The 11952-nt window shown below is 44.1% G+C and overlaps 1 protein-coding gene across 1 annotated transcript; it reads right to left on the bottom strand.

Annotated features, from left to right (window-relative positions):
- Positions 1–580: 580 nt before the first annotated feature.
- Positions 581–8251, bottom strand: tbx22 (T-box transcription factor 22; the record flags this gene model as incomplete). The annotated part of the gene is made up of 8 exons (XM_084332074.1): positions 581–1107; positions 1195–1280; positions 2038–2102; positions 3291–3455; positions 6094–6268; positions 6507–6608; positions 7376–7607; positions 8089–8251. 8 exons carry the CDS (start codon positions 8249–8251, stop codon positions 581–583), a joined length of 1515 nt encoding a protein of 504 aa, XP_084188200.1.
- Between the last annotated feature and the right edge of the window lie 3701 nt (positions 8252–11952).

The following is an 11952-nucleotide window of genomic DNA, read 5'->3' as shown; positions in this document are numbered from 1 at the left end:
TGTCTCATAGGGACTGCTACCTTATCACTTAATTGAGCTGTAAGATTCAATGTCCCCGATGACATCACTGGTGGCCACATTCAAACTAATTTATTCTGAATAACTGTCAAATAAAATGAACGTGTGCAAAACTGTTTAGAGTTTTTGTATGTATCTACTGTATGTCATCATCGCATACTTGTAGTCCTATTGCTGACACTCTTTGGTAACACTGTAACAGTCTGTGAAGTAGGTCAGTGAAGTTGTAAAGAGCCTTTACGTGTTCGGCCCCATATAACGCCCTATTTCCCATCTGCATTTATTTTGGCTCCGAAGCAGAACCCATTGGCTTTAGTCAAGTGTGCATAGCAAAGAGGAGTCACTCCTCATCCGCTTCAGGATTGGTCTGAGAACGGGCAAACCCAGTACCTGTTCAGAGCCTATTTAAATACTGTACATTTCTCACTCGCACAAGTACATGATTTCCGTCGCCCTCGGTGGAAGACTCCTTTGAGCTGGTGCAGTTCCCGCTCAAAGACAATCTATTCTTTTGTCTCTGTGAGTCAACTAGACGCTTTGGGCTGCTGGGCCGGTGACGTTGTCAGAGGCAGTGGTTCGTGGTCTGGTGCCACGGCGCTCGCCGCAGGACACAGTCTGTGGCACTTTCTGCTAGCTTGACATGGCGGGAGAGGGCTGCGAGGTGGGGGTTGAGGGGAAGGCTGTAGCGGTAGAGGCAGTAGGAGCCAACCGTGTCTGCGTGATGAGGGCCGGGCCCCTGAGGGCTGAGGGGGCCCTGTAGGGGGATCAGGCATGGGGAAGCCCCCGGTGACCCCTGGAGACATGGGCCTCTGCAATGGGACCCTTTCTTTCCCTGCAGCGCAGATAGGAGGGAGAGGTCTGCGAGCGGGGACAAGTGGTGCAAGCCCCTCAGTCTGTCCGGTCCCATGGTGGCGAAGGCTCTGCTAGCCAGGGGGGAGGTGGGGGACGCCTTGCAGTAGAGGGGGAGACTGAGGGCGTGCAGACCAACGTCATGACAGGGGAGTGAGAAGGGATGAGAGGATGATGGAGAGGACAGAGGGTGGAGACCCTTCAGAAGAGAAGCACCACTTGTTGACATCCCTGGGCTTCCTGTTGACAGAGAAACCGATATGAGTCGTGTTCAGGAAAACAAGCATCTCTGTGAAACGGTGGTGTTGTTCATGAGAGGCACCTTACCTTGTAGCTGGAGGGTCAGTGGCTTGAAATCCAGGCTGATGGGACTCCTCCAGGGATACGACTCCAACAGCCCATCTAACACCCCCCTACACACACACAAACAACCCACAAACATGTTTATGTAGAGAATTCCATATCGACACTACTGCAAATAATTTACTTATTGGTTGATTAATTGATTGGTTGATTGATTGATTGATGACCAATTGAGAGCAAATGTCTCTTTCACAATTGAAATACGCAATCAACAACCTATCCAGTAAGACTTTTATTACAAATCTAATTTTAATTTAATTTAAAATACATTATCTGCAGGAACCCCTGATATATAAAAATATTGGTTCTGAGAGGTGTGTATTTAATGTCATCATCAAGGAACTAATCAGGGGCTGCATTCCACTGGGGGACAGAACAGCAGTTAGAACACAGTCCCTGATTGGCTCCGACTGCGTTCCAATTTCTGTAAATCGATGTGTATACGTGGAAGGCAAGCCTGTACCGCAAAAGTAGAAAGACTGGCTTCCAGGCTAGTGAAATCATGCAACACACAGTTCAACGTCATCTGTTTCAAGTTCAAGTTTCATGCCATATCACATTTCTGTGGCTATATCTTAAATCTCCCTAGGGTCCTTCATGGTGGTAAGAATACCTTCTGTGGATGCAGATGCAGCTATCATGGAATTCCTACTTTTTACATGCATGTTACACTGCTGCACTGTAGACTCCAATGGAAGTTATTTGAAGATTCTTGCAAGTGTGTATGTGTGTGAGGAGGGGGGGTTAAAATGGCTACCACTATAAAATAAATAAGTGTTGATGTCCTGTGAGGTTGATGTTTTGTACCTGTTCCTCCCTGGGTCTCTGAAGCCCTTGGCGAAGGGGTTCCTGTCTATCTTCAGCTTGGTGATCTGGCTCGGGAGAGAGAAGGTGTAGACAAGGCAAGAGAGTGAGCTGGTCTCTATACCAGTGATCTGGCTCAGGAGAGAGAAGGTGTAAGAGAGTGAGCTGGTCTCTATACCAGTGATCTGACTCGGGAGAGAGAGGGTGTAGACAAGAGAGTGAGCTGGTCTCTATACCAGTGATCTGGCTTGGGAGAGAGAGGGTATAGACAAGGCAAGAGAGTGAGCTGGTCTCTATACCAGTGATCTGGCTCGGGAGAGAGAGGGTATAGACAAGAGAGTGAGCTGGTCTCTATACCAGTGATCTGCAAAGCTAACAATGAGCTCAGCTTTATGGGAGCGTGCGGAGCGACGGAGCCGTCCCTCAGGGACTACATCTCCCAGCAGCACCCAGGGCGAGCAGCCATGTCAAACAGTGCTCTTGGAGCGGGCGCCCGGGACTGTAGAGTTTTATATGCTGCTTTAATAGCTGTGGACTTCAGCAGTCAGCCCAGTCACAGCCCGTTACTGTGTTTCTGTAATAATACGTTTGCTGGTCGTAAAACGGACCCTGATGAAAAGAGCTGCCAGTCCCCGGAGAGAGCTCTGTTACTAGAGGGACGCCGGCCAACAGCGAGGTCAGCTAGCCTGCGCTCTCTCTCTCCCCCCCCCCCCCCTCTCTCTCTCTCTCTCTCTCTCTCTCTGTGTGAGGGTTTTGAGGCAACTCTACCCACCACCAGAGTGCTCTCAGTCAGGCCCAACACAATTTATGGTGTATTTGAGACCACAGCGAAGTAGACCTCAACACCTCTCTGAGCCCCAGATTAAAAGCGTTTCATGTGCCACACGAGCCGGGGGGCTGGTGACAGTGACGTCAGGGGAGCGCTGGGTCTCTGAGCTGGTAGCCAGTGAAACGGCTGGATATCTGCTTTCCCAATGTTTCTAGACCATGTTAGAATGTAAAATGCAAACATAAAAGGTTTGTGATAGGCATTAATCATTTTCACTTGAGGAAAATTACAAATATATCTGCGGTTTAAAAGGGGAATATACAGTTTGACTCGAAAATTCCAATACTTAATCATTGTCTGAATTGTCCAATTTCAATGAGTCACAAAATGGAAAGTTTACTTTCTAAATACTGTTTAGAGAAGTATTGTTTATATGAATGTTACTATATCCGAAGACAGTGTTTTTTTGGTTTTTAAGGATGGTCACCTGTTGGTTCTGATAGGCGGTAACTGTGGTGAACTCGGTCTCGGAGAAGGAGAAGCTGTGCACCCCTTCCGCCGGCAGTGACTGGATCTGCGACAGGTCCATGCGTGGATCGTGCCGGATGACGTGTACACGTGGCTTGTACTTGTGCATGGATTGGAGAATGATCTGAATCGGGAGACAGGCGCATGTTACTCTAGCGATGTTGCCAAAGGTTAGACCTAGATTGTGTGATTTTTTCCTGGCTGTGTGATAGTTGAGCTTTTTGGAACCAGACCCCTTATTGCCTACTTTACTGATGATGTTGTCGATTGAGACGAGTCCTTTCTCTGCACAATCCATGCTGTTCTTCATACTAGCTCCAGCTAGTTAGCCACAAACTAATGCAAAGCTCCTGTATATACAAGCTGACTGAAGCTCACTGAAATCTACTTTGTGTGAGCTGTGGAGTACATTTCAATGAGCTTCAGTCAGCTCGTACAGACAGGAGCTTGACCCCATTGACTTTGCATTCGTTTGTGGCTAACTAGCCGGAGCTAGTATGAGAAACATGGATTGTGCTGAGAAAGGATTCTATCAATCGACAACATCACTGGTAAGTATAGGAACTAGGGATATAAGAGGTCCAAAAAACGAGAACTATTCCTTTAAGATAGTGATGCAACAGAACTCTGATGTGCAAGAGTTGCCTCAACGTGGTTGCTTTAATTACATGCTACTTCGGTGTCATTAAATGTGTATATTTGACTCGTAGAGAGTATATTTAACACCAGTTTGGTGTGTATTTGTGTCCAAAAATGCAAGTCCTCTCGAGTCAAATATGCAGTGTGATTTTTGTAGAGATAGAATTTCAAATGGAATTTTGACGTGTCTCACTTTGTTACTTGTGGCTCTGAGTGAGTATCTACAGTGCCCCGAGAACTGTCCACTGTATCAACAACCTTAAAGTCAGTTGTCCAATCAATGCAAACCTTGAAGTTAGACGAATAACAGGAAGAATGTAAGTCAATCAGCTTTCTCATAGTTTTCACTAAACTCGCTTGTTTGATTCAGCTGTGAGATATCGCCACGCCAAAGTGAAACAACAAGGTGTTTGATTGATTGATTGATTGATTGAAAACTTTATTAACAGATTGCAGAATCTATCTAGATACAGTACAGCTCAATACACACAATTGTTAAGGGGATGCAGACCAGAGAAAGACTTTTGTCTTGTTTACATCAGGGTCCCACATTTTCAATTCATCAGGAGTTGTCTATTGCATGGCACCGCAGGTGGAATGTCCCATAGATTTGTGTGATATTATGTCATGCGGCACGAAAATGTCATATGGACAGGGAAAGTAATTTGTGATTGGTGTAATTTGTACGATGAGCTCATGCGTTAACTAAACACATTTGGTCCTCTCTCTTTAACCCTTGTGTGGTGTCTGTTCACATTTTTGTTACTTAAGGTCTGGTAAATAAAGCCATAACAATTAATGTAAAAAAAAAAAAAGATAACAAATGTTAACATTATCTAAATTAAAAGCAATCTATACATCATATATGGTTAATATTTGCCATTTACCAATTTATCAATAAATGTGCTGCTATTAATTATTTGTGATAAAATGTGATGTCTGTAAAAAGAAAAATCCATTATGATCAAGACATGAATGGAATAAATCATGTTTATCTTGAAAAATGAAACAAGGTGGAGGCAGACAGAAAGTACACCTTTTGTGAACCTTTTTGTAAAATCTTTACCATATTTACTTGTTTTCACAATCTCCACACATTTGGGTCCACGTGTAGGGGGGGGGGGGGTGGACAGTGTGCACTCAATGAAAATGTGTTCTTTTACATGTTCTTCACAGACAATGAGCCAAGGCCATGAGTCTCAGATTGAAACAAAAGCTGTATAATTTCTCTTTTAGCTCCCACAGACCTGAACACACAAGGGTTACACGTTTATTGTATAATATCTAATTTAAGACAGATCCATTAAAAACATTTTATTTAAATTATTTTAAAAATATATATATTATTAATGTATTTGTGCAATCTGCCATAATTTATATTTTCTTGGTCAGATAACAGGGTTTCAAATAACAGCTCTTTCACCAGCTTGGTGAATCTACCATTGTCTCTTGTGAAGCATGTTCATAAAATTAAATAATAAATGATACAATTAAAAAATGTATGGTGCTTATATTTGTATAATTCTATAGACATTTATAAGTAATTTTCCTGGGGGCTGTTTTCCCCCTTATACTGTAACAGTATAGCATTAGCACATTGTGTGCAGCCTGCATCAAAGAGAACTGAGGTGGTTAGCCCACTATGAATTGAAAATGGGGGACCCTGATGTAAAGACAAACGTCTTTCTCTGGTCTGCATCCCCTTAACAATTGTGTGTATTGAGCTGTATTGTACCCATTCTGCAATCTGTTAAATAAAGTTTCCATTCATTCATTAATTCATGGAGGTGATGGTCAAACTGAGTAAAATTTTACTCAGTTTGAGTAAAATTTACTCTGCGAAATGTAGTGTGTGAGTGTGCATGAGCAGGACGAGTTACTCATGTTTGATGTGAAAACTCCATGGAAATGTACAAACCTATAACAAAACAAACGTTTATAATTATTTGTGTTATATATATAAGATAATAATAATAATAATAATAATAAATGCATATAGCGTATAGGTGTGCATTTAGTAAACAAAAAGAAAACATAAATCTCTCATTTCAGTCCAACTTTAAACTGAATGTAATAGGCGTGTTTTGATACACTGATAAGAGGAATAGCCATAGAAAACTCACGTGTCCCTTGTCGTCCATCTCGTTGTTGGTCAGTTTGACTCTGTCGAAGCTGATCACCTGACGCATCCACGTCTCTCCCGCGCACGGGGAGTCCGGGTGCACGTACAGCCGCGGAGAGATGCAGGAATGGTCCGTGTTTCCCGCCACCATCCACTGCGAGCTGTGATACACGTACCTGGGGAGGAAACCGTTGTGGTAAACATGCAATTCATAGGAAATACATAAAGACAGTATATAAAGACCTGTTGTCCTGATCGTTAACGTTTCAAATGTCCAAATGTTCTGTATACTAGTTCCAATCCTTACAAATAGCGGGTAATAAATAATAGTCTATACATGTCCACACGTTAGGTCGAGAATTATAAAATAGGCAAAATAATGTGAAAAGGTTATAGCAGCAAACACAAGCTCACCTGTAGCGTTTGGAGTCCACTGGCATCACGTCCATGGCGATGTAGTACTGCTGGCACGGCTCCAGGTTGCGCACCTTCACCCGCACCGACGGAAACATTCTCCTAAAGAGAAACCACAACACGTATATAATAACTTATTATATCCAAATGGCTTCAGATATTAGGTCAGTCCAGGCCTGTGAGATTAAATGGGGGTATCAGAAAGCCGTTTGATGAAGTAACAGCATATACAGTATAAGCAGCGAGCATAAAAAAGCGAAATGAGAGACCTTCAGCGGTCAAGGTGAAGTTCAGAGACCTTTAGGGGTCACAAGGGCATTCTTTGAATCTTAGATTTATGACTTTTGCTCTGACTGGTTGAATAAAGGTAGCTTAAATATCATCAAGCTATCCCCTTTGTGCATGGGATTTAGAAAATAAAGCATGCTTGTGCTCATATAGCACAAATCAATTAATTCGAAATTGATAAATTAAGTAATCCGAGCAAATGTTTTATGACAAGTTTTTTTAAGACATATATAAAATATATTGTTGCAAAATACCGCACATAAAGTAACAAAGATAACCTATAACTGAAACTTAATTCAATAAATTCTCATTTGCGCAATTTATTTGTGCAATGTTTGTTCTTATTATCCGTCCCCCACACAATTCAAATCACAGCAGGCAGATCGTGGGATATATTTTAGGCCTGTAACATATTTAAATGTTTGCCTTTTTACCCCCAATTAAATCTGCGTGAAATTAATATAATGCTTATAGCCAAAGTTGTTATTAAACAGATTAACAACACTTCACCCGCAAGCCCTCGCATTGTCGTTGTTTGTTCGTTAGCGGTTCTGTCTTTTTTTCGGTCATGTCTTTTTTACCTGCCAGCTTTGGTGATGATCATCTCGGTACCGATCTCATAGAATCGGGTCCAGAGCTCCGAGCCCTGCAGCTCCACGCGCACCTCCCGGTCCGTGTAGCGGTCACTGTCCGCGGTCCTCCTCGCCTCGGGGTGAGCCTCCTCAGCCTCCGCTCTGCGGGCTTCTCTCCGCGGGTCAGAGCTACTGTCTCCCGGCCTCCTCGGCGGTGAACCTGCCTTCTTCCTCTGGCTGACTGGATACACAGGTATCATGCCTAAAGAATTAAATAAATATGCTAAGTAAATTGATTGTATATTGTTGATAAAATGGGCATACATTCTGCATCAGGTGCAATTGTGGTTTAATGGGCACGGACTGGGATTTTGTCCATGATCAGTTAATCAGGGCCGATTTGAAATGTTATGAAGCTGTGGGAATTAAATTAAATTAATTATTACTGTAATAATTAATTATTATACTAAAACTGCAGAAACTCCACCATCACCGATTGGAAATATTCGAAACATAATGTTCTCAAATCGTGTGTTGGCCTATGCCTAATTTACTTTTGTACTAATATGACAATTATATTAGTAGAATAATGAGACATGCAATAGTTCCCATTATAACCTTATAATAACATTCGATTATCTTATGCAGTTTGTTGCGCGTAAAATGCTTGGTGCGTAAAACGGCCAAAAAGAGCAGCAGGGTGTTTGTGAAAGTCCACCAACCGTTCTCCTCCGCCTCGCTGCCGGTAAACGTGTTCCCGTTTCTCCCGGTGTCTCCCGCTGAGTCTGCGTCCTTCTCGTTCTCCACTTTCATCTTCTTGCTGCAGGGCTTACCGACCAGCGCTTCCACCGAGAACGCGTGAGCTCGGGAGCTCAGACCCTGCATCTTGTCGAAAGAGTTTCTTATCTTTCCGTACTCCAGAAGAACTGTTGTGCGCGCAAGTTCAGTGTTTAAACCTCCTCATCCAGGACCAGGACCTCAGCAGCACCTCGAGTCACAGCCTCCTCCAGGACCTCAGCAGCGGGCGTCAGCACCTCGAGTCACCGCCTCTCTCCTCTCCTCCTCGCGGCTCCGTGACGCGGCGGCTAATTGACCCGGTGTGTTCCCATGATGTCTCCAAGGCGCGCCTTCACCTGAATCCACGTTGTTGACGCACCCGCGCTATTTCCGCTCGTCTCTCCTGCGTCCTCCTCACTCCAGTATTTCATTCTATCTTTTCTCTCTGTCTTCAAGACTACTTGTTTCCCCCCTGTTCCTGCGCGTCACAGAGAGGGAGGAGGGCAGAGAGGAGCGCGCATTCCTCCGCACGGCCCGAGTCGGTGGGTGTTTGAGCATCCAGGCCATCCAGACACAAGAAGCTGCATCTCAGAGATGCAACCACGAGACATCTTCACACTGAACTCTCTATAAACCAGGTCATACTTTGTTAAGGCTTAAAATCATTTCAGATATTGACATATTATTAGGGGTAAATATCATAACTGAAGATCCATCGAATTTTCTTATATTTAGGCCCAATCTGACAAACCATAGGAAACGGTTAATCTTATGTGCAAATAAAACAAGAAAATTGGGCTATAATAATAAATGTGTGTCGATTAATCTAGCTCTATCAAAACCAAGCAATCATAGGACGTCATAAAATATTTGATTATATATGATGCATGCATGCATGGACATTTGAGAGAAGGCTCATGTTTTCGGACAAACTTAGTCTTTTGAATACATTTTCATCTTTGCAGAAGCGAGCTGTTTGACAGACCTATCGGTGCAAATGTTGTGTTTTTCATGTTTTTTTTTCTAGAGTGCACGGAAGACAAATATAATGAAAATTCAGGGGATGGGATGGAAATCTTATGGCACAAATATTTGACTCAGCTTAACTCGGACCATCTGGAACGTAAAATATCCCCCATGAAACAACGCACTCCTTTTCGGTCGAAGCTAACATTTCCTATATTAATTTGAAGGCTTTCCGTAAAACGGTCTCTCGTCTCCCGTTTCCCCGGTGCGGGAGAGGGGTCTGCGGTGCCCGGTGAGAGCGCGCGCGCCTGTCTGGTTCTCATAACGGCGCAGATCAGATGGAGTTTGGTGCGCGGGGAAACGGGCCGTAATGACAGCTCGGGATTATTACATTACTGTTTGACATGAAATAGATCCGTTTTACACAAATAAAGTGCAGCAAAGGCTTATTAAAAATGTTTTGATATAATTGCTCTGAAGAGAAAACAAATGAGAGTAGTGTTTATGGCACGGTTGGTTTGGTTGGTGATGGAAATCTCCGGGTCCTAGACTGACAACAGCCGGGGAACTGGAGAACTATGACCAACTGGAATCACATGTTCTCTGTCATCAGAATCTGTTTAGGACCTCGCCTGGATGTTTATTCGTTTCCAAATTGTTGTTTTCTTTCGATAAATTACTGTGACAAAGTGCATCACAAACACGCGGCCTGTATGCTATAGCCTCATGTTTAGAGCTGTGATGAAGTGCTACACAGATGCGTCTCTGTTTCTTTGAGCTGCACTGCTAACGGGCAAGTTCAACCACATGAAAACATCTTTCATTGATAAAAATGAAATAAAGGATTTAGAGAGTAGGCCCTGCCTATAGATGTTTTTCACTCACACACTGCAGAGCTCCGCGGCCGTGTAGGCTAATTTGTGCGATTATTTGTCCCTGTAGTCTTCAAATCGTAAATCTTGATTATTGGATTATGTGCCTGTCAACTGAGTGATAACCGTGCACAGAAATGATAGCTCTCATAAACCCAACAGGAAGCTTCCTTTTTCGTTGTTTTATGATTCCTAATCCAACACAAATCTGGATGTGTCTGATTCGGGGATGTTTGGCACACATGTTTCCTCTTATTAAGCCCAATGTGAACGCTTAGCGGAAACAAGAAACTCAAATCCAATTTGGCGTGGTCCTCGGGTTTCCATCAGTTCGGAAGTTTGATGATCAACTGCAATTAGGCTTTCCGATCATTCTCAGCCGAAAGCGTTCCTCCACGTGCCGTGGATTGTTCATCATGGCAGGGTGTGTCTTGTGAAATAATGAACTATACCATCACTTGAAAATGAATGGTTCTCAGTTTAAACGTCACACTAAAATCAGGCCATACCCTAAGACGATTCATTACTGAGGAATGTGCTTTGTTAACTTGATTTGTTCAGGGTGAGGGGCAGTTGACGAAGCCTGTGGCTTTTCTACTATGGGTTTTTTCCACTAAGTTATTCTTCAATTCTTCAATACAAGTGTTTATTCACTGTGTCATTTGTTTTTCTCCATGACTTGATGGCTGTACAGTTTGACTGGACTCTGTGTGTGCGTGTGCGTGTGCGTGTGTGTGTGTGTGTGTGTGTGTGTGTGTGTGTGTGTGTTGGTGCGTGCGTGCGCGTGTGTGTGTGTGTGTGTGTGTGTGTGTGTGTGTGTGTGTGTGTGTGTGTGTGTGTGAGTGTGTTGGTGCGTGCGTGTGTGTGTGTGTGTGTGTGTGTGTGTGTGTGTGTGTGTGTGTGTGTGTGTGTGTGTGTGTGTGTTTGTGTGAGTATGTGTGTGTGTGTATATGCAGGGCCGCCATCAGGGCGGGACAACCAGGTATGCGGTCCCGGGCCCTTGGCCAGGATGGGCCCAGGAGGATGGTCCATGAACTTATGATTCGAGATGGTGAGGGGCCAGTGGGATAATGTTGTCCCGCAGGCACAGCAGCATTACTCACGGCGGCCCTGGCTTGTGTGTGTGTGTGTGTGTGTGTGTGTGTGTGTGTGTGTGTGTGTGTGTGTGTGTGTGTGTGTGTGTGCATGGTGCACATGCATGTGGAGCTACAGGCTGGTGCCCAGAGAGTAATCATGTCCAGCCTTGCTCCCAGGGCAGACTGTCTGTAGGCCTACTGCTGTATGTGTACGTGTATGTGTGTGTGTGTGTGTGTGTGTGTGTGTGTAGGTGTGTGTGTGTGTGTGTGTGTGTTTATAAACAGGGCTGTCTGTCTGTTGCTCAGCACTGAGTGGATATGACGGGCGCCCTGATGGTTTGTTTTAAGTTGGACTCTGATGCTGAGCAGTTAGTATACTCTCTTTCTGTGTGTGTGTGTGTGTGTGTGTGTGTGTGTGTGTGTGTGTGTGTGTGTGTGTGTGTGTGTGTGTGTGTGTGTGTGTGTGTGTGTGTGTGTGTGTGTGTGTGTGTGTGTGTGTGTGTGTGTGTGTGTGTGTGTGTGTGTGTGTGTGTGTGTGTGTGTGTGTGTGTGTGTGTGTCAGGGGTATTCCGGGCATGGGCCACTGGAGCGGATGCCCTTTCTGCCAAGGACCCACACAGATGTCAAACTTCACCCATCCATTCTCACCCAGCCCACATACTGCTCTAACAACCTCTTAACATCATGTCTCTGTGATACTGCCTGTGTACATCTGTACACAGCCGTATTGCTGTCATAAGGGAGTCGATCCCCTAGGGCATCTTGCATGTTTATTTTGTATCATCTATAGCGATGTTCTTATTCTTAAAGCTGTATAGCAGCTTTAAATGTAGAATCTGTAATGTCATCAAACAGCAACCTCTAGGCAATAGAGCACCACTTGGTATTATACTTA

This window comes from Notolepis coatsorum (genome assembly GCF_963971535.1).
Source record: "Notolepis coatsorum genome assembly, chromosome: 16".
Taxonomy (NCBI): Eukaryota; Metazoa; Chordata; class Actinopteri; order Aulopiformes; family Paralepididae; genus Notolepis; species Notolepis coatsorum.
The sequence above is the reverse complement of the archived record's forward strand: the minus strand, read 5'-3'. Positions and strand labels throughout refer to the sequence as shown.